The following is a 26,980-nucleotide window of genomic DNA, read 5'->3' on the forward strand; positions in this document are numbered from 1 at the left end:
TATAGATTGTGAGCCCCAATGTGGACAACAATAATAATGTATGTAAAGTGCTGTGGAAGATAGCACTATATAAGCAATGCATAATAAATATATAGTCCAGTCGTCCAGAAATTTTTTTTTTTTATTGTAGTTAAAGAGAACTTGTTACCAGTCTGGGGCTATCCATATCATGTAATAAAATAATGGGTTGCCCCGGGATTAGTGATTTCTCTAAATATACTCCAATTATAAGACCTTTCAGAAGTAGCCTTAATGTCAACCAAAAAGGGTAACAATATTTTTGTGCAAAGTTGGGTTTGCACTTCCAAGTTGTAGGCTCCCACAACCCTTCACAGTTGATCTCATAGTTAAAGAATGAGACTAACCCTGCCCTACCGTGTACTTTATTAAACTCTCACCAAACTGTAACATTTTTACAGCTTTTAGGGGACATTGGAGCTACTTCTGAAAAATGAGAACATTTAGGAAAATTGCTAATCTCGGGCTATTAAATAAACAGGGCAACTCCAGACTGTTGATAGATCCTTAGGCTATGTTCACATGCAGCATTTTTGCTTTGTTTATTTTCTGTGGCCAAAACATGCTCTCTTGGCAGGAAAAATATGTTCAAAATGCATGTTTTGCGTCATTTTCACTCTGTTTTATTCCAGCTTTTTTTTTGGGGGGGGGGTGCAGATTATATTTGTGCTTTGTCTACAGTACTTGATGAATAAAATTAGTTATATGCACCAAAAATGCTGCAAAAACTTTTGCTGCACTTTTTCAAATAAATATTGCTTTTTATGGCTGAAAAAACGCTGCAATGATGCAGAAAGAATTAACATGCTGCAGATTTCAAAAACTCTGCTTTTCTCAAATTCATTCAGGGGAACAAAAACAAAACAAGCATGTTGATAAGATTTCTGAAATTTCATAGCCTTGATGGTACTGTAAACTGCAGCTTCTGTTATACAGGAAAAAAAACACTGCATGAGAACATAGCCTTAAAGGGGTTGTCCACTACTTGGACAACCCTTTCTTGATCTAAATGTTTTCCCCCGATACACAAAAAAAACCCCTGTACGTGCCTCCTGTGTTGGTACTCGCAGTCCCTGGGCTATCGTGCAGTTGTTGTAACATGTGACCCCGGCACCCAATCAGCGCTGGATGGACAAATCGAACAGGAAGAGGAAGTCCGGGCTACATCTGCTCTCTAACTTCCTATTCATGTTCTATTTGACAGGAGGCGGGGAGAGTGACTCCAGCGCTGATTGGGTGCCAGGGTCACGTGTCACAACAACAGCACGGGAGCCCCAAGGAGAGCAAGTGTTGACACAGCGGGAAGGGCGCCAGCACAGGAGGTGAATAAAGGTTTTATTCTATTGAGGCCAAGCATGTGGACAACTTCTTTAAATTTAAATTAGTTAAGTTTAACTTATTTTTATTTTTTATTTTTTAATTTTTAATGGCAGAAAAAAATCAGTATCCAGTTAATACAGACAGAATGATACTGGGAGGTGAAGTGTTAAAAGCTCCATTGATTTTTCTAATAAAATTTATTGCGGATGTGAATATTCAGTATCCACAACATATTCAAATCATTATATGCAAATTATCTTTATACTGCAGAGACAAAATATCATTTTTCTGATATCGGACTTGTAGGCCAACATGAGGCAGACCAGATGGTGAGCTTTGAAAGGCTCCTCCTGTGCCACTGTGTAGAAAGGAAAATATTCTCCTTCATCCCATGAAATAACATTGTGCTCTGAAACTACCCCTACATCTGCGCCCTGGAGGAACAGGTGCCGAGTTTATTTTCTCCCCGTGTTACCTTGTCTTCCTGTTGGTGCCACTGACTAACGTGTGAGACCTGCTCCAACCTTAGCCGGTGTTGCCTCATCTGCTTGTCCAGCTGCCGCCTCCTGTCTTGCAGCGATTCCAATAGTCTTTCCACTTTGGAGCAGCTGCTATGAGCTCCTTTCATGATGTCAGGATTTGCCCCAGGCAGGTGATATTTTAATTGCTGTATGAATTCAGTTAGTTCCTGGCTTTTATTTAGTAAGGCCAAAGACCGTGCCAGGAGAGCTGAAATTAAAAGAATATAGGTCGGTAAAAATTAGCAAAGATAGAAAAAATTACTATGAGTTTGACAAATATAATATTCTGTAATTGGCTAGTTAAGTCAAAGTCTAAAATCTTTTACTAGGCTTCTCATGAACTTTTCCAGAATCCTGAATGCCATATCTGCTTGGTTATGTAGTGAGTTCGATTTACACTGATAAATTCCATTGGGTTGAAAGTATTATTATTTTCTAGTTAGTTAATAAAAGGTATCACTCCTATATATTTTAGTCTCTTTTGATGGACAAAAAAAATATTTAAAATTGCATAAATACAAATCTAGGGAGATTTGCAACTTAAGTTCTAAGGATAGGCCTCCAAGGGGACTTTGGTCAGGTGAACTGAAGATTGCAGTGTTGCAATAAATAATCGTCAATGCAACTTTGCCAACATAGGTCATACTGTAAGTCATGTGTGACTGCGCCCTCATTGCAATATGGTTTGGTTTTCTGTAACTCTAAGGTTATGGTTCCTTTGCTCACATTAAGTTTTGGTAAAATCGTAATGTATGAGTTGCGATCGCCACTAAAAGTAATGTAGGGTTGGACTTTTGGTGGCCATTGAGCTATCGCAACATGAATTTGCAATCTTTGTCCAGTTGTGTTTGATTTTTGTACCAAATTTGTGATCTTTGTGCACCATTTTGAAGAATGTAGTGCAAAAAAGCAACAGCGAATAAAACACAACATAAAAGAAAAGCAACTTCAATGAATCACAAATGATGAATCGGGACCATAAAGAGTACATATAATTCTTTTTCTATATTTTCTACCCATCTACAAGTCCTTTAAAAGACTGCTCAGAAGAGCATGCTGATGAGTTCAGCTCCTGTTTGAGCACGTACACAGTACAGTGTATGGGCTCAATAGTGTTCTGCGGCCCGATTTATCAAGTGGTTTATGCCAATTTTCTGGAGTAAAGCTACTTGAAGTGTTGCAAAATTTTTGTGACTTTTCCAATCTTTGCTTCAGTCCCAGCCGCCACAGTTTTCATATCAGCAGAGCTTTGCTGGGAGAGTGGCCAAGTGCGGACAGCAAATGTATCATTATTTTCACCACAAAAATTTAGTAAATTATGGTAGAAATATTCTCCAGTGTCTGACTTACTCATGGTGGCCCATTCCAACTGCAAGATGCGCTAGGTCTCTTAATTAGTTTGGAGCATCTTGCTGGAACACACTGTTCATCAAGACAGGCAAGCAAAGCTCCAGTCTGGATGAACCAGGGTCTTTGTGTTCCATTAGGCTATTGAAGTACAATTGTGCAAAAAATTTTGCAACATTTCAAAAAAGTTGAAAAATGAAGAATTAGGCTGAAATATCTGGAAAACCAAACCCATGCCTATAATGCCAAAGAGAAGAAAAATGACAAAACTAAGGCCCCGATTCATCAAAGAGTGTTTGCCAGTCTTGTGGCAAAAAACTGCTTGAAATGTTGCAAACATTTTTCGTAACTCGAAGTTGACTTTTAGTGTTTTACATAAGAGTTGCTAATTATGCAAATTGTCTCTTCAGAGAGGAAGAGGACTAGAACTCTAGTGCCACCTACTGGAGGTAGCAATCCTAAAAGTCAATGTTGACCCTTTAACGAGCCTAGTTACATGACTTAGGATAAAAGCCAAGCCAGAATCTCCATTTGCAGACACTGTGTTTCGGGGTACTGCCCCTCATCAGTGCAAAGTGGGAGAAGATCTGGTTTGGCTGTGAGAGAGGCGTCTGACCGATATCCAAGAAGTATCATTTCTCCTTGCGGAGAATGACATGCTAAGCATGTCGAGGTGAGGAGACTTAAAGCCGCAATGCTCCTCTGGAAAATATGCTAATTATGCAAATTGTCTCTTCAGAGAGGAAGAGGACTAGAACTCTAGTGCCACCTACTGGAGGTAGCAATCCTAAAAGTCAATGTTGACCCTTTAACGAGCCTAGTTACATGACTTAGGATAAAAGCCAAGCCAGAATCTCCATTTGCAGACACTGTGTTTCGGGGTACTGCCCCTCATCAGTGCAAAGTGGGAGAAGATCTGGTTTGGCTGTGAGAGAGGCGTCTGACCGATATCCAAGAAGTATCATTTCTCCTTGCGGAGAATGACATGCTAAGCATGTCGAGGTGAGGAGACTTAAAGCCGCAATGCTCCTCTGGAAGAGTTGAGCTCTTCTGAGAAGGTTTGTGAGAGATTGGTCTCAGGACTTGGGCCCTCACAAATCTGCAAGATGTCTTATGGGGTAAAAAAATGTTGATACAAGCACTTTAAATAATTGCCAAAATTGCACGCATTTTTGCTGTGTACCCTTAGCCTTAATGGCAAGAAATTAAGTTTTTTTAATAGATCCAATTGTCTATTCTGGTAAGTTTAAAGAATGTTCTATTCTCCTCCATTTTTGCAGATTAAGTTTATAGGGATTTGTAAAAAATGGAAGCCAGCCATTTATATCTGTGATTCATCCATTTTTAACCTAATCCTAATAAGTATCAATAGGGAAATACAAGTTTTGACTATTTAGGCTGTGTTCTTACTGTTGTTTTTATTTTCTTTATTCTAATCTTTGAGAGGAACAGAAAAATAGAAATAAAAAGTCAATCTGCTGTCTGATCCATAGTTTGCAGAAGTTTTTCATCATCCAAAAAACAGAAACAAATACAAATGTGAAATGAGATATAAAAATGATATATAAAAAATGAGAAACACCATAAAATGGAAAACACAATATAGTAACACTGTTAAAAATGATAAATAAAAAGTATATCATGGGTAGATTTTAAAATCTAAATATTCAAAAGCACATAAATAAAAATAATAACAGTAAAAATAATGAATAACTATAAAAATAAGATTTCCATTTCATGGTGTTTCGCATTTTTTATATATCATTTTTATATCTCATTTCACATTTGTATTTGTTCTGCTGTTAATTGGCATATGAAGGGTGTTTTGAGGTCATGACTCTTAAGGCCCCTTTACATTTAGCGATCCCGACCATGATACGACCCGGTCAGGATCGCTGGTGCATCGCTAAATGGTCGCTAGTGAGCTGCCACACAGGCAGATCTCACAGCGATGCAGCAGCGATACAGTGGTCGTAACTTACCTTTCAGACGCAGTGATCCTGACATCCTCCGGTCCGTGTCCACGCGTCGCTCGTCGCCGCTAGCAGGAAGCCCAGCAGGAAGCGCCCGACGAGAAATGGAGCTGTGCGATCTCGCGCGATCAGTGAGGAACAGTGGGGAAGCCGGTTGGAGGTAAGTATCACACATAGCAATATCGCTAGCAATATCGCTGCTGCGTCACCAAATCGGTGATGCTTTAGCGATATTGTTAGCGATATCGCTATGTGTAAAACCCCCTTTAACCAGTCCCTTATGGAAGTCCCCTATAAAGATGTAATTTCCTTGTTTATTCCCTTTGTTACACCTGATGAAGATAGTGTTGTGGAGATTGAAGGGTTAATAAAGGTTTGTTAACCAGATTGCTGTCCCTATAATTATCCCTTATCTCAGCGCTCCACAGGCCGCTACAACATTTTCTCCTTCATCATTGCATATCCCTCCTCCTGAGGGTTTGCGGCAGGAGCAGCTATGAGCATTGTCAATTCCATTGAGAAGCTTAAGGACCTGCTGGATCCATACTTCCCAGCTTAAGGACCTGCGGTGACTTATATACTGTTCTCTCATCATGTGACCAGAACCAGGAAGTGCTGGCCAGCAGCGGTGGTGCACGGCAGTCTCCAACGGTTCTCAGGGATCATCCCTTCAAGCGCAAACTGGGGTTGTGAAGGGGTAGGGTTGTGCAATATGACTATGGGGTTACTAATGGATAGATGTCTTATAGACGCCTCTCCATTACTAACCTGTGGGCTTGATGTCACCTGACAATACAAATGTGACATCAACCCCACAAATATGAACGCTACGTAAACTGACGTGTGATGCGTGTTTCAAATCTAAGTATATGTGTGTGTTAGTATTTCACATCAATATTTGTAAGACAAATCCAGGAGTGGGTGAAAAATTCAGAAGTGGTGACTAGAGTTGAGCGATACCGTCCGATACTTCAAAGTATCGGATCGGAATGGATCGGCCGATCTTAAAAAAAAAAGTATCGGTATCGCCGATTCCGATACCGGAAGTCCCATTCAAGTCTATGGGACTTACGGTATCGGAATAAGAAAAACCCTGTTTTTGCCTTATACAGCCTCTCTGGGGTCTGTACGGGCCTTTCGGGGGGCTGTGCCGGCCTTCCAGGGGGTCTGTGCAGGCTCCGGTGGTCTGTGCCGGCCTGCCGGGGGGCTGTGCCGGCCTGCCGGTGGTCTGTGCAGGCTCCGGTGGGCTGTGCCGGCCTGCCGGTGGTCTGTGCAGGCTCCGGGGGGCTGTGCCGGCCTGCCGGTGGTCTGTGCAGGCTTCGGGGGTCTGTGCAGGCATCGTCCGATGGGACTATAAGTCCCATCGGGCGATGCCTGCTACCATGACAGTGATTGACACATTAGCCAATGATGGGACAGTAGTAGTCCCATCATCCGGCTAATGTGTTGAATGTAAAAAAAAAAAAAAATTACATGCTACATACATGCTACATACATACAACATGCATACTACATACATGCTACATTCATACTACATACTACATACATGCTACATTCATACTACATATATACTACATGCAACATACATACTACATATATACTACATGCATGCAACATGCATACTACATATATACTACATGCAACATACATACTACATATATACTACATGCATGCAACATGCATACTACATATATACTACATGCTACATACATACTACATATATGCTACATACATACTACATATATACTACATGCATGCTACATACATACTGCATGCTACATACATACTACATGCTACATACATACTACATATATGCTACATACATACTACATATATACTACATGCATGCTACATACATACTGCATGCTACATACATACTACATGCTGCATACATACCACATATATACTACATACATACTACATGCATGCTACATGCTACATACATACTACATACATACTACATACATACTACATGCATGCTACATACATACTACATGCTACATACATACTACATATATACTACATGCATGCTACATACATACTACATGCTACATACATACTACATATATACTACATGCATGCTACATACATACTACATGCATGCTACATACATACTACATGCTTGCTACATACATACTACATGCTACATACATACCACATACATACTACATATATACTACATGCATGCTACATACATACTGCATGCTACATGCATGCTACATACATACTACATACATACTACATGCTACATACATACCACATATATACTACATACATACTACATACAATACATTCATACAATACATACATAGACATACAGTACATATAACATAGAGTAACATACTTACCAATACTTGTCACATTGTTCCCCGAAGCCATTGTCTTTTGCGGAATAAATATTAACATAACAAACCACAAAAATACTCACCCACGATCCGAAGCAGTCCACGAGTGTGTCCCACGATGATCTTGGGTAGAGAACTGCAGCATCAGCTGATGCTGCCGTTCTCTACGGGCTGCAGGAATCCAATGAAGGAAGGTAGGTATCCTTCCGCCCTGTATTCCTCCGCCACTTAAAAAAAAAAAAAAGTCCCTAGTCTCACTTTATGCCATTGCTGTGTGGGAATTTCCCACGCAGCAATGGCATAAAGTGAGACTAGGGACTTTTTTTTTTTAAGTGGCGGAGGAATACAGTGCGGAAGGATACCTACCTTCCGTCATTGGATTCCTGCAGCCCGTAGAGAACGGCAGCATCAGCTGATGCTGCCGTTCTCTACCCAAGATCGTCGTGGGACACACTCGTGGACTGCTTCGGATCGTGGGTGAGTATTTTTGTGGTTTGTTATGTTAATATTTATTCCGTAAAAGACAATGGCTTCGGGGAACAATGTGACAAGTATTGGTAAGTATGTTACTCTATGTTATATGTACTGTATGTCTATGTATGTATTGTATGAATGTATTGTATGTAGTATGTATGTAGTATATATGTGGTATGTATGTAGCATGTAGTATGTATGTAGTATGTATGTAGCATGCATGTAGCATGCAGTATGTATGTAGCATGCATGTAGTATATATGTAGTATGTATGTAGCATGTAGTATGTATGTAGTATGTATGTGGTATGTATGTAGCATGTAGTATGTATGTAGCATGCATGTAGTATGTATGTAGTATATATGTAGTATGTATGTAGCATGTAGTATGTATGTAGCATGCATGTAGTATATATGTAGTATGTATGTAGCATGTAGTATGTATGTAGTATGTATGTAGTATGTATGTAGTATGTATGTAGTATGTATGTGGTATGTATGTAGCATGCATGTAGTATGTATGTAGTATATATGTGGTATGTATGTAGTATGTATGTAGTATGTATGTAGTATGTATGTAGCATGCAGTATGTATGTAGCATGTATGTAGTATATATGTGTTATGTATGTAGCATGCATGTAGTATGTATGTAGTATATATGTGGTATGTATGTAGTATGTATGTAGTATGTATGTGGTATGTATGTAGCATGTAGTATGTATGTAGCATGCATGTAGTATATATGTGTTATGTATGTAGCATGCATGTAGTATGTATGTAGTATGTATGTGGTATGTATGTAGCATGCATGTAGTATGTATGTAGTATATATGTGGTATGTATGTAGTATGTATGTAGTATGTATGTAGTATGTATGTAGCATGCAGTATGTATGTAGCATGTATGTAGTATGTATGTAGTATATATGTAGTATGTATGTAGCATGTATGTAGTATGTATGTAGTATATATGTAGTATGTATGTAGCATGTAGTATGTATGTAGCATGCATGTAGTATATATGTAGTATGTATGTAGCATGTAGTATGTATGTAGCATGCATGTAGTATATATGTAGTATGTATGTAGCATGTAGTATGTATGTAGCATGCATGTAGTATGTATGTAGTATGTATGTAGTATTTTTTTTTTTTTAACATTTAACACATTAGCCGGATGATGGGACTACTACTGTCCCATCATTGGCTAATGTGTCAATCACTGTCATGGTAGCAGGCATCGCCAGATGGGACTTATAGTCCCATCGGACGATGCTTGCACAGACCCCCGGACATCAGCACAGCCACCCGGCAGGCCGGCACAGCCCCCCGGCAGGCCGGTACAGACCCCCACAGGGTGCACAGACCACCGGCAGGCCGGCACAGCCCCCCGGCAGGCCGGTACAGACCCCCACAGGGTGCACAGACCACCGGCAGGCCGGCACAGCCCCCCGGCAGGCCGGTACAGACCCCGGGCAGTCCACACAGCCCCCCGGCAGGCCGGCAGAGACCCCCGGAAGGCCCGAAATGACGGCGCATCATGATGCGCACACACCGCGCATCATGATGACGTCATTTCGGCTGTCAATCAACTTTGAACTTCCGATTCCGATGCCGACTTCCGATATTGAAAAAATATCGGAAGTCGGTATCGGAATTCCGATACAGCAAGTATCGGCCGATACCCGATACTTGCGGCATCGGAATGCTCAACACTAGTGGTGACATGTTTCTATTAAACTTTTCTTCTGATTGTTCCACTTCTGGTTTTGGCTTACAATTACTGATGTAAAATACTGACTAAATACTGATAGTGTGATTGTAGCTTAAGGCAGAAGAAATGTTGAAGATTTACCATGTTTTCAAAAAGAGACATTACTATGTTTGACGCTTGACAGTAAAAATGTTTTTAACGTACTCTGGCCCTATTGAATTGTCGCATAAATATAAGAACCCCATGCCATCATACCACTTGTGGCCCATAAAGGGGTAAAAAATCAGTCCCCACAAAACATATGTACACTCAGGGGTAACATGGTGTTTAGGGGCGTGGAAATAACGATCGTCCAGTTTCCCCCCTTACAGGGTTTAGAATGATGGATAGATGAGCAGTGTGTGTGGAGCTTGCCAATGGAAATTTTGAACCCTTTTCAAGAACATACCTCTCCATGCCTTGCCTGCATGCCAGAGATGTCATGGCACAAAAAAAATCTTGTCGAATTAATGGAAGTTTTCAGATCCAGTTCATAAATATTCCAACAGTTTAGAAGAGTTTCCCTTTTATTCAGTTGCCTCTTGAACATTTTAGGAGAGTTGGCTGTCATGTGGCCCAGTGTAGGCCTATAAGTTTCTGTTCACACACTATGTAGGACCTTTCACTTGCCGTGAATTACATTTTTTTTTACCTGGTGGAATGGCCATTTTCCAGGATCTGGTGTTTGTTTTTCTTTTGATACTGTGCCTCTCCATTCCTGAGATACAGCATTATCTTTCTCATAAAGAAATCTATTGTCTTAGCCAACTGGGCTTGGTCCTCAAGAAGGCTTACATGTAGAAGAGCCAAAGACCTCAAAAAAATTGGCTAAAAAGACAAGTTTTACACAAAGGGAAGAGGGGCCATATTTTACCAATGTTGAAGAGCAGAAACCAAAGAAATACAACTCCAGATTCTGGAGAACAGCAGCATTTAAACAAGGTAAAATAATTACATATTTATGGAAAATTACAGGTTCTCGCTAGCAAAAATCTGTCTGCCCAGTCTAAAACCCCAAACTATTTATATGCACATGTGGGTAGCTCTTTCAAAGACAGTCTAGCAATACCTTTTACATGCCAGTCGGTTCATCTGTTACTGAAAAATCCGCATTTGAATTGTTTTGCAAATGGGTCTGAAAATCTGAATCCTCTGTCACTCCAGCTCTATTACTTGCCCAGCTCCGCCTCCTGCTGTTTAACTGACTGCTCCTTTTCCTGAAGTCACGCAGCATAGAAGCTGTCAGTCAAGGAGAAGGAAGTAAGAAATAGAACTGAAGTGATAGATGCTTCAGATCTTTAGCCTCACGTGCATATCAATTCAAACACTGATTTCTCAGTAATGAAGGAATGGACTTTGACTGTAAAAAAAAGCTACATTCACGTAGACATAGTTTGGTTTGTGAAATCCTGCTGACATATTCTCTTTAACATTAGAAGCACATTGCCATAATAAATAGTGATGAGCGAGTGTGCTCGGAACTGCTCGTTACTCAATCGAACATTAGGGTGCTCAGCCACGCTCATTGCTTAGCTTAATATCGGGGGTGCTCAAGCTCAATGCTTGAGTCCCTGTCACACATGTTTCGTGGCTGTTAGAAAGCCAGTCAACATGTGAGGATTGCCTGCCATACACAGTAATGCAGTAGCCATATTGGCTACTGGCATTACTGTAATTGGATGGCCACATCTCATCATTGGGTCTAAGACCCGGGGACCTGATGCTCAGCCCACTGACCTCTGAAAGCAGAGAATAAAAATGAATATTCACTGCTTCCCCCACCTATCTCTTGGCGCTGAGAGTTGAGAGGGGGAAGCAGTGAATATTCATTAAAGAGAACCTGTCACCCCCAGGGCATTTTTAGGTAAAAGAGCCACGTTCAGCAGCACTAAGGCTGTAGTCTGTAAAGGCGGCTCTTCTTTTTATGACCCCTAGTAACACAGAATTATTGACTTTTATTAATAGGTCCTCATACCTGTAATGCGTCCCATAGGTATGGTGTGTCCCCCTGTATCAGCCGTCTGCCAGCCATCCATCATGCCTCTGTCCTGTGTCTGGGCGCCACCTCCTGTGTAGTATGCCTGTGCTGTGACAACTCTAGCTGCAGCTTCTCCCATCCCCCTCCTCTTTCTTTTTCCTCCCTCAGCAGCACGCAGCGTCTGATGAGCTGACCTGCCAGTGACCTGCTTGTGTGCCGAGAGAGGAAAAAGAAAGAGGAGGGGGATGGGAGAAGCTGCAGCTAGAGTTGTCACAGCACAGGCATACTACACAGGAGGCGGCGCCCAGACACAGGACAGAGGCATGATGGATGGCTGGCAGACGGCTGATACAGGGGGACACACCATACCTATGGGACGCATTACAGGTATGAGGACCTATTTATAAAAGTCAATATTTCTGTGTTACTAGGGGTCAGAAACAGAAGAGCCACCTTCACAGAATGCAGCCCTAGTGCTGCTGAAGGTGGCTCTATTACTTAAAAACGCCCTGGGGGGGTGACAGGTTTCCTTCAAGCATTTACATCTGCTTCTCTGGCAGATGAGTTATTTAGAAACAAATAAAGACAGAAAAGGCCCTTATTTAAAAAAAAAAAAAAACTCTCCCCAACAATTCTCCTTATTTATCCATTTATAAGAAAGTAAAGGTCCCGCACAGGTCTGACATAGTCCACAGCACCACGATCATTGATCCGACGTCCGCAGCATATGAAGTCTGGTTCACAGAATGAAGCTTGACATGGTGTAGCAGCTGCTGCTGGTTCTAACGCTGAGAGTAGCACGAGAGCTGGCAGCGGTGACGTCAGGAGGATTACCGCCAGTCAAAGATGCTGCGTGGAAGCTTGGGAAAACCGTGTCTTGTGACTGGCAGTAGCCTTACTGACATCACTGAAGGCCACAGTCACTAACAGCTATCACAGAGTGCTGCGAGATTCAGCAGTGTGTGATGGTGTGACCTTAAGGTTATCACTAGTGATGAGCGAGTATACTCGTTGCTCGGGTTTTCGCAAGCATGCTCGCGTGTCCTCCGAGTATTTTGGCGTGTTCAAAGATTTAGTTTTCCTCACCTCAGCTGCATGATTTGCGGCTGCTGGCCAGCCTGAATACATGTGGAGTTTCCCTAACAAACAGGCATTCCTCACATGTATTCAGCCAGTCCAGCAGCCGCAAATCATGTAGCTGCGTCGACAGAAACTAAATCTGCAAGCACTCCAAAATACTCGAAGCATGCTCGGAAAAACATATAGTCGCTCATCACTAGTTATCACTAGTGATGGGCAAGTAGCATCGTTGCTCGGGTGAGCTCCGAATATTTTGGCGTGCTCAGAGATTTAGTTTTCGTTGTCTCAGCTGCATGATTTGCAACTTGTAGACAGGCTGAATACATGTGGCAATTCCCTAACAAACAGGCATTCCACACATGTATTCAAGCTGTCTAGCAGCCGCAAATCATACAGCTGAGGCGACGAAAACTAAATCTCCAAGCACGCCAAAATACTCGGAGACCACCTGAGCATGCTCGGGGAGACACGAGCAATGAGTATACTCGCTCATCACTAGTTACCACTAGTAGTGATGAGCGAGTATACTCGTTGCTCAGGTTTTCCCGAGCATGCTCGGGTGTCCTCCGAGTATTTTGGCGTGCTCGGAGATTTAGTTTTTGTCGTCTCAGCTGCGTGTTTGCGACTGCTAGACAGCTTGAATACATGTGTGGAATGCCTGTTAGTTAGGGAATTCCCACATGTATTCAGCCTGTCTACAAGTCGCAAATCAAAGCTGATGACGAGGAAAACTAAATCTCCGAGCACGCCAAAATGCTCGGAGATCACCCGAGCATGCTTGGGTAGACCCGAGCAATGATGCTAGTCGCCCATCACTAGTTACTACAGTTCATGGTCACGTGGTCTAGCGGCAGCTGTGAGGACTAGAAACTTTAAGAAAGCCTCTTAAGGGAGATTTTAAGGTTGCTGGAGTTCCCAGCTGTTGGGACACCTGTAGGCTGTGAACTACAGTTACAAGTGTTCACATCTTCCAGGTGTACCAGCAGCTGGGAACTCTAGTAACCTTAAAGGCTCCCTTAAAGACTCCCTTAAGGTTACCAGGCCATGCAGTCTGGCAGTCCGCATGATACGGTGGAATCATTGTAGTATGTCAAACTGCGCTCTGCGTGAAATAGCGGCAGCACAGTCCAGCAGTCTGACGTACTACAGTGATTTCGTCAGGTCACACTGATTGCTGGACTACCGGTCCCGGTGCTCCATCAGACCCAGGCGATTGAGAAGTGATGTAATCTCACTGACATCACTAAAGTAACATCAGTTAATAGCTGGCTGCACTTCTGAAGCCTCATGCCTGACAGTGGCGGCTGCAAAAGCCTATGGAGCGTCATTACTGTACTCCATATGTTTCAGATGATGTGGGACATCACAGGATTGATCGACTAGTTCAGAACTGCATGAGTTTTTTTTAATAAATGGGAGAATGAGGGCTTTTGTTGGGAGTGTTTGTGAATAAAAGATTTGTCTGTTTTCTTTTCCATTTTCTTAGTAGGTTAGTAATGTGGGTGTCTAACAGATACCTCCCCCTTACTAACTCCAGGGGTTGATGCCAGCTGTGATTTTTGACAAATCACAGCTGTCTTCAACCCCAAATCCCATTACTTTGATTTTCACCATACCAGGGTAGTCAGGAAGAGCTGAGACAAGGCGCCAGGATTGGCACATCTAATGTGATGTGCCAGTTCGGTGGCGGCTGCAGGCTGGTATTTTTAGGCTGGGAATGGGCCGATAACCATGGGCTTTACCAGTCTAATAATATCAGCCCAAAGCTTTCTGCTTTGCCTTAGCTGGTTAGTAATAATAGGGGGGGGATCCCACATAATTTTTTAAATTATTTATTTATTGCTAAAAATGACGGGGAAATACGGTGGGAGAGGGAGTGTTTTTTTTTTTCTTTTTTTTTTTTTACTGATATGCAAGTCATTATACAGGAAAGAAAGTTTCTTAACCTTTTTTCCTGTAAAATACATTTTATCTTTGATTTTGTATGTTTTAATGTCAGTCCATAAAAGTGGCGTAATGCTCTGACAACATTGTTCCCAGCAATGACCTGGGAGTCAGAGGTGCATCCAAGGGTCTTCCCCATGCTGTTTCTATTCTATTTCAGCGGCGTTTCCATCCATGTCATTGACTTTCTACCCCCAGACCTTCTGGTAGGGTTTGCCGGAAAAATGCTACACTCAATGGGACTCCCATTGACTTCCATTATGCTCGTTACGCGAAACAAGCAATCTAGCATTATGAATTGCTTGATTCGAGTAACGAGCACCCAAGCATTTTAGTGGATCATCTCTAATAATAAACACTACTTACTCTTTGTATACTGCTGAAGCTGTATAAGATTTTTGGTATTGGAATCATCGGTATCAGGTATGTTCTGAAGAAGAGACTCTGCATAATCAATGGCATCCGAAAACTAAAGGCAAAAGAAAGCAGCATAAATGGAAGAGTGAAAAAAATCATTCAAAACTGTACAAGAACCATTGCAAAATAGTTCTCTGTGATCAGAAAACTCCCCAAGTTTTCTCCACTGAATATGACACAGTACGCATGTAGATATGTTCACTCCTACATAATAAATGTAATTTATTACCAGGGCAACATAACCAGCACAAAGCTAATGTCAGTGAGCAAAATAAGGGGCAAAATAACATTGCCTGTAACCATCTTATTGAGGGAAAATTCAGTTTTTCACCGTAGGAATAAATCCACTGAAAATTGTAATCTTAAGTAAATTTCAAGCTGACAGTACATGTTATATTTATTCAGTGAATTACAAGTATTATCGCACGCTGATTCAAACTACTGTTATAATGTTCCATCTATAGCTGAAATCTTCGTAAATCTACTAATACATAAATCTGAAAGTATTATGAGGCAAACAGTCTTTTTTTTTAATCCACTAATCTAGCAAAGAAAGAAGTTAAATGATGGATTGCATATGCTGTTGAAAGTTTGTAAGCCATAAGTAAAAAAAAAAAAATAGCCCATTATGTGTGTATTGCTTTATTTTTTCATATATCCTCCCGTTTGGAACATGGAGTTTTTTATGTCTTGTGAGCTGGATACGTTTTTTGGAATTTCTTATCAGAAAGTTTGTAAGGTCATTAAAGTTTTCGTTCCTGACATGCCACTCTGCATTACTTCCTGAAAAGCCCCTGAAGGGTTAACAAACTACCCAACAGCAGTTTCGAACAGTTTTGTTTTTAAAATGGTATCTCATTGTATGGTTTTCCAATTTACAGGTCCCTCAGTCACTTCAAAACAGAATAATTCCCTAAAAAAAATTAAGTTTTGTAAATTTCCTTGATTAAAATGAAAAATTGTTGCTACGTTTTTAAATATAAAGTACAAGCAAACAAAATAAAAGGATCTATGAAAAATGGTGTTGATATAAGGGAGACATGAGGTAAATGTTATTTATTAGCTTTTTTGTGTGGTGACTAGATCACCTGGCTAGCCTTATGTATAACTAGGCTAGCTGTTCTTAGGCTACTTTCACACTTGCGTTTTTTTGCTGAGCATTTTTTTGCGCACACAAACGCATGAAAAAATGCATCATGCGTTTGTGTACTTTTTTTTGCGGGCTTTGGTGCATTTTTTTAAAAAAGCATGCGGTTTTTTGCGCATTACAATGCGCACGTATGCGCACCCATAGACTATAATGGGTGTTTTGCTGTAAAAAAAAACGCATTGCGTGCGCATGTATTTTTTGGGGGCAAGTCGGGCGCACAAAAAATGCAACAGGATGCATTTTGTGCGCCCAAGCGCACACTACAAAAAACACATGCGCATACAAACACGTACAAACGCATGTGTATGCGCACCTATGAGCACCCATGTTAAAGTATAGGGAAAAAAACGCATGCTTTTTTTGCGCTAAAAAACAGAGCAAAAAAACGCAAGTGTGAAACCAGCCTTAGTCAGTAAGCTCAGGGAAGCTGACCAGACTGGATGTGTCTTGGAGCTAAAGAGAGAGACAGGCCAGAATCCCTACAATTGGAGGATGAAATGTGGGTGTGAAGTCCCAGAGAGCACAGGTGATTGCAGTGTAAAAATTGAATGACTTGGGTAAAGACAGCTACAGCATTTTGTATACAGTGTGAAAGCATGGAGGAGCTTGTTAAGCAATTACTAAATGTGCAGGACCAGCACCAGAAGATGCAGCATCGGCAACAGCAGCACCCAACAAGAAACCAACAGAACTCCTGATCCAGCAGTATGCACAACAGCAGCAAGGAGCTAAAGCAGCAGCTTCTACAGCAGCAGAAGCTAAAACAGCAGCTTCTACAGCAGCAGTTTCAGCAGCAGCATCAGCAACAGTTACAGCAGGTTCCGCAGCAGTTACAGTAGGTTCAGCTGTTTTGTTTGACCGAGCTGGGGCTAGCTCAGCCTTGAATAAGTAACCAGGGTCTGTTCTGATTAGTTAGCGCCTGGACAAGGCTAGGGATTTAGGTTTGAGTTTGATTTGGTGCTATGTAAAGCAATAAACACTGGACGTGTTTGGAACAAAATTGCATTGCTTGTGTGAATGCTACCTAAGGCAGAAGACCAAATGCCTACCAGAGAGAGAGAGGATGAAGAGAGAGAGAGTATGAGGGTGAGGAGAGAGAGGGTGAGAGCAGAGAGAGGGTGAGGAGAGAGAGAGGGTGAGGAGAGAGAGGGTGAGAGCAGAGAGAGGTTAAGGAGAGAGAGGGGGTGAGGGTGAGGAGAGAGAGAGTGAGAGCAGTGTAGGGAAGGTGACCTGACGGACGGACTGACTGGTCAGGTTTCAAAGGGGTTTGCACTTGTCAGGCAGGATGTCAGTTATGACAGAAAGGAAAACAGCTAGGAAAGTGTAGGTGACGTGCAGTACCTGGAATTGATATTAGAGGGCAGGGAGGAGTGTGAGCATAGGACTTGACATCAGCTTAGGGCTAAGAAACTGTTGGTCATGGGGGGCGGAGTTACAGGGAACCAGGAAAGCTATAAATTTGACAGGAGGGTTCCAGAAGATTTCAGTCCCCAGGGGGAGCTCAAGTGACAAGGAGACTGACATTTGCTGCACTGTGAGGAAAACCCAACCAGGGGGACTGAGGAGAAAGGAAGTCAGGGGGGTGGTCCTGACACGAAGTACCACAGTATAGACGAGGCTCCGGGTGTGGGACACCGTATTGGAATTACGCTTGACCAGTAACATTACTGTTGGTGTATAGGCCTAAGGCAGCCACAGTGACGGAGCTGTCAGAGCGTCACTGAGTGTAAAGGGGACGGTATGTAAATATACGTCCCTGGAAAAAGTGTGTCACCCTGTGTTCTGTAACCGGAGAACTGTGAAGGAAAGTGCAGTGTGCTGTGAGGCCGTCTGGCGGACGGCGAGAGAAAGAATAAACTTGGACCTGTTGCACCCGAAACTTGCCTCCAGCTTGTGTCTGTACGTTACTGCGCGGTATCCAGAGGGACCACCCCCCAGCCCGGCCCACCGACCCTACAGCAGAGATAGGGTAAGGAGAGAGAGAGGGTGAGGAGAGAGAAGGTGAGGAAAGAAAGAGAGAGGGTGAGGGGAGAGAGACAAAAATGTAGTAATAAAAATACTCGCCACCTGGGCGTAGAAAATATAAGCCCTCTTTGGCATGGGCCTCACTCTTATAGGACCCTGTTGTCACATACGTTGCTATGGTAATGATTGTTATATACTGTAAATCCTGTTTTCACATGTACAGCACTCTGAAATTAAGAACATAATAAATATATTCAGTATGTATGTACAAATTCCGACAGTAGGTCTATATGGCAATGCTATATCTCATTGAAATGTGAAGGGACATGTTATGTGACTCTTTCAGTAGGGCAGACTGGTTCTGAGCCTTTAACTTCATTTGATATCAGACTCTGGTGAACACAGATGGAAAAGGTCCCTGTGCAAGAACAATTTATGGGCCCTTAGCAGTCCAATAGCTCATCATAATCCACAATTAAATCTGCTTCGGAGGTGGAAGAAGCCCCTATATCACCTGGGCCCTTGTGTGGGTGCACAGGTTGCACTATTAGTATGTCCGCCCCTGTCCTTGCAGACAGTAGACACAAGAGAATAAATCATTTTTCATACTCTTAATACAGACTAAAGGAACATTAATACATTTTAGTACCAGTTGGTCCAATGTTCTGATTCATAAAAAGTTCTTTTGCTTCAGTAAAAATAGCAATGTAATTGCATTTTGTTTTGGGTATACGATAAATAATTTTATCACATTGGTGTCGACCACCAACCTGTAGTGCAAAATCAAAGAACTCGGCAGTCATCTGCAATAAATTCGTCCTTTTCTCCAGCACCAGGATGAGGGCGTCCCATGCTTCCTTTAGGGTCAATGCCATAGCGTCATATACTTGGCTTTGGTCTTTGTTTTCTTCTGCCGTCTTGTCTGCTTCACATAACAAATCCCATACTTGGTCTTCCAAAGACTAAAAAGAGAAAGGGAAATTATAAAAAAAATATATAATACATATTTTTAGAGTTGGAAATAATATAAAGAGGAATTCTAGTTAAAAATGTATATTTTACCTGATTCAAAAATTGATACTAGGCAGAAAAAAAGAACAACACAATTAGTTAAAACTAAAAATAAGCTAGTAATGCCCACCTTGCCATCTCACTGCAGTTATTGTCCCACAGCCTCCCTGTCACCCATCGGTAACTGTACTTTCAAATGAAGTCAAGTTTAATGGGGTTGCTTACTTTTTGGGGACTTTTACTTAAATGTATGTATTTGGGGCTAGTAATCAATTTTGCTGTTGGGTTTCATTAATTATTTTGAACCATTTTACGTTTACTTTGATATGTTTTGTGCTAAATATATCAACTGAGAGGAGCTCAGAAAAACACAGATAAAAGAGTTACAAACTCCGCATCAAACCATGAGATTCTCAGTTAATTCATTCAGCAATAGCCTCTGCAACACAAAGGTTATTGCAGGCAAACTGCTAAATCTTTATTAAAACCCAATCGCAAAAGTGTTTTTGGCCCCAATTACAAGCAATTAATTAAAAAACAAAAAAGTCCCCAAAGATGAACCATCCCTTTAAACATGTAATGATGTAATGGGTAAAAGGCAGTCATTTGAAGACAAAATTATATGTATGTATCATGTATGTCAGCTATCTGGCATACATATCTGGAAACAAAAAATATATGTCTGCGCTCTTTTACTTGTATTTCTAAGCATTTTTGACAATGTTGTGTTCTTCATATCTCGATTTTTATTAAAATACAACATTTAGCAATTTTCACTCTGGTCACTGGGGCTAATATAGAGTCTTATTTCCTGTTCTTTTCAGAAAGAGATTTCAACAAGGTAAAAACAGGATTACAATGACAAGTAACACCTCTACAGCACAGCAGACAGCACAGGATCTATCAATCACAACAGGTAATACCACAGCTGACCCTCTCCCTTTGCAAAACCCTTGCACACGCTCATTAGATGCCTCAATACAAAGAGTCAGCTCAATGTGGCTAATGTACGTGTGATTGTGACTTTTAATTTTTATTTCTAGTAAAGATTTAGATATAGAATAAAAAATGGCCACAAAGTTTTAAAATGTACACTTAACAAAAGACTGGTTCTAAACAATAGTTTTTTTTACGATAACACATTCCCTTTAAGTAACAACTAAGGTGAAAATATGCTTTATTTGTTTTCTAAGTGCAGTTTTTCCTTTATCAAGGGACTAACCACATGGTATCATTATTTATCAGCAGGATAAGCACAAGTGTTTGATTTTCACAGCCAGTAATAGCTTGTTGTGCCAACCCATCAATATTCCACATAGCTACATTTCAGACACTACATTGCACTAATGTAATCATCATGGCCTTTACTATGACAAGAAGCAGAGCCCGCTGAAGATATATGAAGAATGTCATGACCACAGATAACATACGGGCTGCAATAACACTCTGATCAAGTTAAAAATAAGGTAGACTCTTCAGCAGCTCGTAGACGACTGCAGGATGTCTACAGATCATGAATGATGTTGGATTTTGATTTAAAGAAAACAATACTGTATTTATCTTTTTCAGTAATTGAGATTTGTCACATTTATGTTACCAAAAATATAATATAAAAGGATCGCCTGTCATATTTATATATCACTTTGATGAGGTATAGATAAAGGTTGTAGTTGTCACAGGCATCATTAGGGGTGGAGGCACATTTTTCGCACTAAGAAAAAGGAAAAACGCTATGTCTCAGATTTACTAAACAAAAACTACGCCTGCTAATAAATTGAAAAACAGGAGAAAACTCAGAGCATGCAGTAAAAAGATTATCAAATTTTATTAGAGTAAAGTACTACAATAGACATCTATAACAGTGTGCTGATGAGGACAAAAACAGACAATATCCACCCAAAGTGCCCTAAACCTCCATGCAGATGGAAAGCACAGCCCCAGACCATGTCCCCGAAGGAATCATAAGACCCCAATATAGAATAAGAAAAATGCCCAAGCACAGTGACCTGGATATGGACATCATGAAATTAGCAAAAGTAAAGGGCGTCAGTGTAGTGAAAGGAGCTGCCACAATGAGCAGCAAAAAAAGGGGGAAAGGAGACCTCAGAGGCACTTACCGGGGCAAGGAGGAGAAGGGGAACCGGGCTGTAGCACCCCCAACGCGCGTTTCGCGGCGTCTCAGGCCGCTTTCTCAAGAAATCTGCTAATAGTGACTTTGGTCGGATCGGGTTTCAGGAAACAAAATTTGTTTCAGATGAAACTGGTCCGACTAGGGCAAAAAAAGTCGGAGTTTCGTCCGAAACCCGACCCCAATGCAAGTCAATGGGGAATAAAAGTCGCCATTGAGTGGATGAATGTCATCCGCTCAATGCCGACTTTTATTCCCCATTGACTTGCATTGGGTTCGGGTTTCGGACTAAACTCCGACTTTTTATGCCCTAGTCGGACCAGTTTCATCTGAAACAAATTTTGTTTCATGAAACCCGATCCGACTAAAGTCGCTCAACTCTACATCAACATTTTTAATAGATTTGGTGGAAATTGCGACAATGTCTTCAAATATCTTTGTACACCCTACTGCATGTACAAGTTGTAAGGGGAAAATACTGTTGTATGCATAACATTTTTGTTCTAACAAATGTGGACACTATAACATAAATGTGAGCAGAAATAAAGCTCCTGCTCACATTTGACTGTCCAGAAATTCCTGAATAGTCCATAAAAATGTATGGACAGGGCAAAAAGTAAAGAATTTCTTGATTTTTTTTTTTTTAACTGAAAAAATGTGTTCAGATTATTTTGACTGTAATTATCATCATTTTACAGTTTACAGTGAATGTAGCTGATGTCTTCATATCAGAATTATGGGCTTTAGACATGTTTCACTGATAATCAGAATGATGTATTATGGTTTTCCAATGTGTCCATAAAAAATATTTGGCTGTGATTTTTTTTTTTTGATAACTTTTTATCTTTGTGGACAGATTAAGTTGCCAACCCGGGAGAATAAGCAAAAAAGAAGATGAAAAAGGCAGAATGTGATTCCTCTGCTGATAATTTTTCTTTTTTTTATCCAAACTGCTTCCATTTGCATACAATACCTTTTTACTATATTCCTGAAATGATTGTTCAGGGACACCGCTAAGCACTAAAGGCATTATTATTACAATTGTACTTTTGTTTGTATATTTTTTTATTTTTTCACACTTTTCATTATAGCCTTTTTCTTCTTTTAATTCTGCTTTATGTGAAAGTTTTATACCCCCTTTCCTCAAAGTGGGCAACCTCTGCAAAAAAAGGAAAAAACACAAAAAAAAGAGCATTTTTGATTGTGCGCAAAATTATTGAACCACTTAATGTTTTTTTGCTACAAATTCTTTGAAATGGTGCAAGTGGTTAATGAATCAAAATATAAAATGCTCTTTATTTTTTATCTTATTTTGCATCTTTTTAATTTTGGGCTCGTGGCGAACCCGCAACTCGCCACCTCGCCAGATGTTATCATTATGTCAGAGGAATCACATGGTACGGTCTCCTCCCTTGAACCAATGTGATGTTCTGCACCCCCTGGGGACACGTAAGGTTAGCTTGACACAGCTTTATACAGACACCCCCTATCCACATGGACCCAGGGAAGCATGGGGGAGTGAGAAGATGTGGCCCACACAGTCACTGATGTGGTACCACACTCGCTCACAAGCCTGACAGGCTGAGAGACCCCTTTCACTAACGCTAATGAAACAGAACCTTATCAGCCTAGTAGGACTGCCACCAGCTCCTCGATAGATATAAGCCTAGTCTGTTAATGGGTTTATATCGGGCCAGAAACCAACCCCGGTAACATGGAAATTTAAAGCCAATAACATAGACATATGGATTTGTATATAAAAGATCAGCCCAAGGTTAAATTTATATATTTAATTATCTTCAGGGAACTTTTAGACAATACACTATATTCATAATGGTTATACATATACTGGTCAGATATGCAAATACAGGTGATAGTACAAAAGTTATAAGCAGATGAATAATTTGAATTACCGGCTTGATATTTGGCCGTTGGATGCTGGGCCACATGGGGGCATGGACTGCCAGCTGATTCACTTCCTTCCAGCACATTATACAACGTGGCCCCCCCTTAGAAGTGAACTTTAAGCGTGACAAAGACAGAGGGAGCACATGGCCTTGCACAGGCATTCATCCCCTTGGCTGGTTATTCCCTTTCTGCCCCCGGGAGGGGCCTTATCCCCCTGCCCTGGGTGTTTGAATCTAAAACTCCCAAAACCTATGAAGGAAAATGCCAACGGCAGGTCATAGGGCAGTGGTTCTGACACCACCGAATCCAGCCGGGCCCCCGTTACACTTGGAGACAAAATACGGCTTCAATAACTAGCTTCTACTAGCTGTTCCACATATCTCCGCACCTTGGGGTGCTAGAATGGATCGAGATGCCCCTTGCAGAGATATCGAAAAAGTAACCGGTGTGTGGCTAGGATGTACGATAACTTCACAATCTCCTTATGAAATTATCCTCTGACTGAACAAAGCAGTTTTACAGCGTGGGCTCTGCAGGAGGTCATCTTATATGCCTTAGATACTAACTGGTGTGGCTGGACTACCTACCGAGCCAGATGTCCTGCTGCAGCTACACAGGCTGAAGGATTATTGTAAGCTGCCAGTAACATCCCCATACTCTTCACAGAGCTGTCCACTTTCAGGAAAGTGAGCCCCAAATTGCTTACAATACATAAAATAGCAAACTCATCATATATTCACCCACATCGGTCCAGTATCAGCACCAACCACTTTTGCAGTTCCAGTGTTTTGATTACAGTGGTTATATCATGTCAACAACACTTGTCACTGTTTTCAGCTTCGTGTGCTCTCAGCCTCAGGGCTCAAGCAATGAGTTTAGTGACTGGCTAGAGTAGTGATGTGCATTGTTCACCTGACATCACCACTATATTCAATAGTCCAGGACCAGGGCACATTGAGAAAGTAATTGAGACCTCTATGGTTAAATATAAGTGATTGTTAATATAAGGACCAATGGAATGATAAGACATGATCACCTAAGCAATCTATAAAGTACAATGTAACAGATTAATGTATATAATGATATAACATAAAGCAAAAAAGAAGGGGGAAGGGGCAAAGGACAAGCTGCGACAATATATTAAGCCCAAATCTACATTTGTGTGTATATAGGTAAAAAACATTAAAAATAAAATTACGCCAGGTAAAATATATACCTTGCATAAATAGGGTATTTTATCATTATGCTTCTGTCACTGAATATATACCAAGTAGAAGTTCACTAGCTCTAGTACAGGTAAAGTTGAAGTGCCTGTGCAGTCTATTATATGTTGGGGAGACCACCCAACATAAAGAGACTGCATAGCAAGTTATAAAACCACTATAAGGTGTGGAAAGACTTGCCTTTCTTTACCCCATCATTTGAGAGTGCGGTGGATATTCCTTCCCATACTGTAGCTTCTACACAAGATGTTACTCTGTCTTTTAGGAGGTCTTATCCTTGGACTCAGTAATGTATCCTCTAGGCTAGTGATCCCCAACCTTTCTTACCTTGACGACCACATTAAGTTCTGACAGATGGTGGCGATCCAAATCCAGGATCAGCATTCTCCACCACCGAGTAGTGAAATTTAGCCCCTGCCTTCACCTAAAGTAGTGACACCAAGAGACCCCATTATTGGTAAAATGACACACAAATCATTTCCACAGAAATCACACCAAGGCAGTATAATTCTTTCCAGGGGTTCTCATTTTGCCCTCATTCGGTATTCTTGCATCATGCACTTCCACCAGGCTATCGCATCCAGCTTCAAGCACACTCTCTATCTGGCAATAACACCCTATATCTAGTTTAGCATATACATAATTTAGTTCTCCAACTGCAAGGCCAATATATGCATATCCAGATCTGCGCTTCTATGTGGGGCTGCCCACCCCAAAGCAAAGGAATGGCTCAGAGACTAAGGTAACTGGACCCCTAATGCACCTACCTCCTTCCACTCTGATGGGTTAAGTAGCGAACTCTGACCACTTCCACTACAATTGTTTTTTTTTCACAAAACAAGTCATCAAAAGTAGAAAAAAAAGTGGTGTACTTTAGGGTTGTGTCTTTACAGGGAGTGCAATTTCAAAGTTAGATACAGAATCAATTGTATTTTGAGGGCCATTTTCACAAAATAGGGGAAAAATAGTGAAATTTGTCCCTGACACCCTATATTTTAAATATAGAACCCAAGGATAGTAATGGAAACTAATAAAGAGTAACTATAATCTCAACTGTTTGGTTTCACTTAAGGTATACCTAGAAGGAATATAGAGCGCACATAGGGTCTTATCCGAGATAAAAGGAATATTCGTGAGGGATAATCAAATTCACTCACCTATTATGGTTGTGTGAGACACAACCACTGTACTTAGCATTGGTGGCTGCTGCAAGCCCCGATGTGATGATCCTTTGCAGCGCAGTCTGATGCCCCATTCTCTCCACCTAGCAAAGGGTTTCACTTAAGGTGGCAGATACCCTAATGAAAAATAAACCAACTCCCATTATAAATAAAGGGATATGTCTAATGTTTTTTGCATCCATCATGCAACAAATACAGCTTGCAAAAAACTGATGGCGGTTCTGGTGATTTATTCTGGTTCTGGTGACATTCATGTAGTGATGGTTGTTCTGGTGCTGTATTCATGTAGTGATCATGATTCTCGTGATGTATTTATCACCTGAACCATCATCAGTACATGAATACAAAGCCAAAATTATCATCATGTACCCTAAAGAAGGGAAGTGCATAACCAAGAGTAAAATAGAAATATTTTATTCGTAAATTAAGTAAAAAACAGAAATAATACAAATAAATGCTTAAAAATAGGGCATAGAACAAGGCAGAGTGACCTCCAAACAAACAAGATCATACATGACCAAGTGGAACAGGTAAGTACATATTACAAAAAAGGGAGTAATAATAGCTACATACAATAAACATATTAGCAGTGTAGGCCAAGTGGATAGATGATTGTAAAACGGTAGTGGCAATAAAATGGTAAATATGGTGGTACACAAGCAAAGCACTAAGACGACAGATGTGTCTGTCAAACGATCTAAATACAGTGTTGCATATAAGGGGTAAGAAGGGAATAGTCCTCATAAAATAAAAGTGCAAAGTGCTAAAGTGCAGGTGCATAAAAAGTGGGGACATCCCAGTACATAATGACTATAGTAACAATGGGATCCAAAGCCATTAATGAAAAAGGTATACATGGAAAGTGTTGCTGGTGTAAGAGGAGGAAGCGGTTCGTCTGATGCAGTGAGTAACTGGAGACAGAGAAGGGTTAACAGTTTTTACTAAGCAGTAGTTCACAGCAATACTCCTAACAGGGAGGCAATAAAAAAAGAAACAGGAACAAGCAAAATAAACAATCCACTTATCGGTTGAAATTCTGGCAGGGGGAAGGCTGGAATATCTCCCAACGACGTTGCAAATGGCACACAAAGTCTTTGGCTCTGTTCCGCAGGAAGGAATAGCACTGTCGTCCAACAGTGCCGAAGGATTTAGTCTTCTTTGTCTGTAATGCCCTGTGACGTGGAAACAATCCTCTGGATGAATGTCCCAGGAATGGCGCCGTGCACGGGTCGCGAGCACGTGCACT

General features: G+C 41.1%; 1 protein-coding gene and 1 long non-coding RNA gene across 3 annotated transcripts in view; one reads left to right on the top strand and one right to left on the bottom strand.

Annotated features, from left to right (window-relative positions):
* CCDC141 (coiled-coil domain containing 141) overlaps nt 1-26,980 on the bottom strand; it is a 198,540-nt gene that overhangs the window by 142,612 nt on the left and 28,948 nt on the right. Inside the window, exons 3-5 of the mRNA XM_073577467.1 lie at nt 19,054-19,245; nt 15,118-15,220; nt 1,814-2,067 (exon numbers count right to left, since the gene is read on the bottom strand). Of these exons, the coding sequence (XP_073433568.1) occupies nt 1,814-2,067; nt 15,118-15,220; nt 19,054-19,245 (549 nt within the window). The remainder of the gene's footprint in view (nt 1-1,813; nt 2,068-15,117; nt 15,221-19,053; nt 19,246-26,980) is intronic.
* Nucleotides 1-26,980, top strand: part of LOC141091765 (uncharacterized) — a 77,256-nt gene that overhangs the window by 36,693 nt on the left and 13,583 nt on the right. Inside the window, exons 3-4 of one of the 2 annotated variants that reach the window (XR_012232569.1) lie at nt 20,119-20,210; nt 22,279-22,561. This is a non-coding gene — a long non-coding RNA (uncharacterized lncRNA). Of the gene's footprint in view, nt 1-20,118; nt 20,211-22,278; nt 22,562-26,980 lie in introns of those variants that run through there. The other variant, XR_012232568.1, reaches the window with a different exon arrangement.

This window comes from Dendrobates tinctorius, unplaced genomic scaffold, assembly GCF_039654945.1.
Source record: "Dendrobates tinctorius isolate UK_male_01 unplaced genomic scaffold, ASM3965494v1 ptg000056l, whole genome shotgun sequence".
Classification (NCBI taxonomy): domain Eukaryota; kingdom Metazoa; phylum Chordata; class Amphibia; order Anura; family Dendrobatidae; genus Dendrobates; species Dendrobates tinctorius.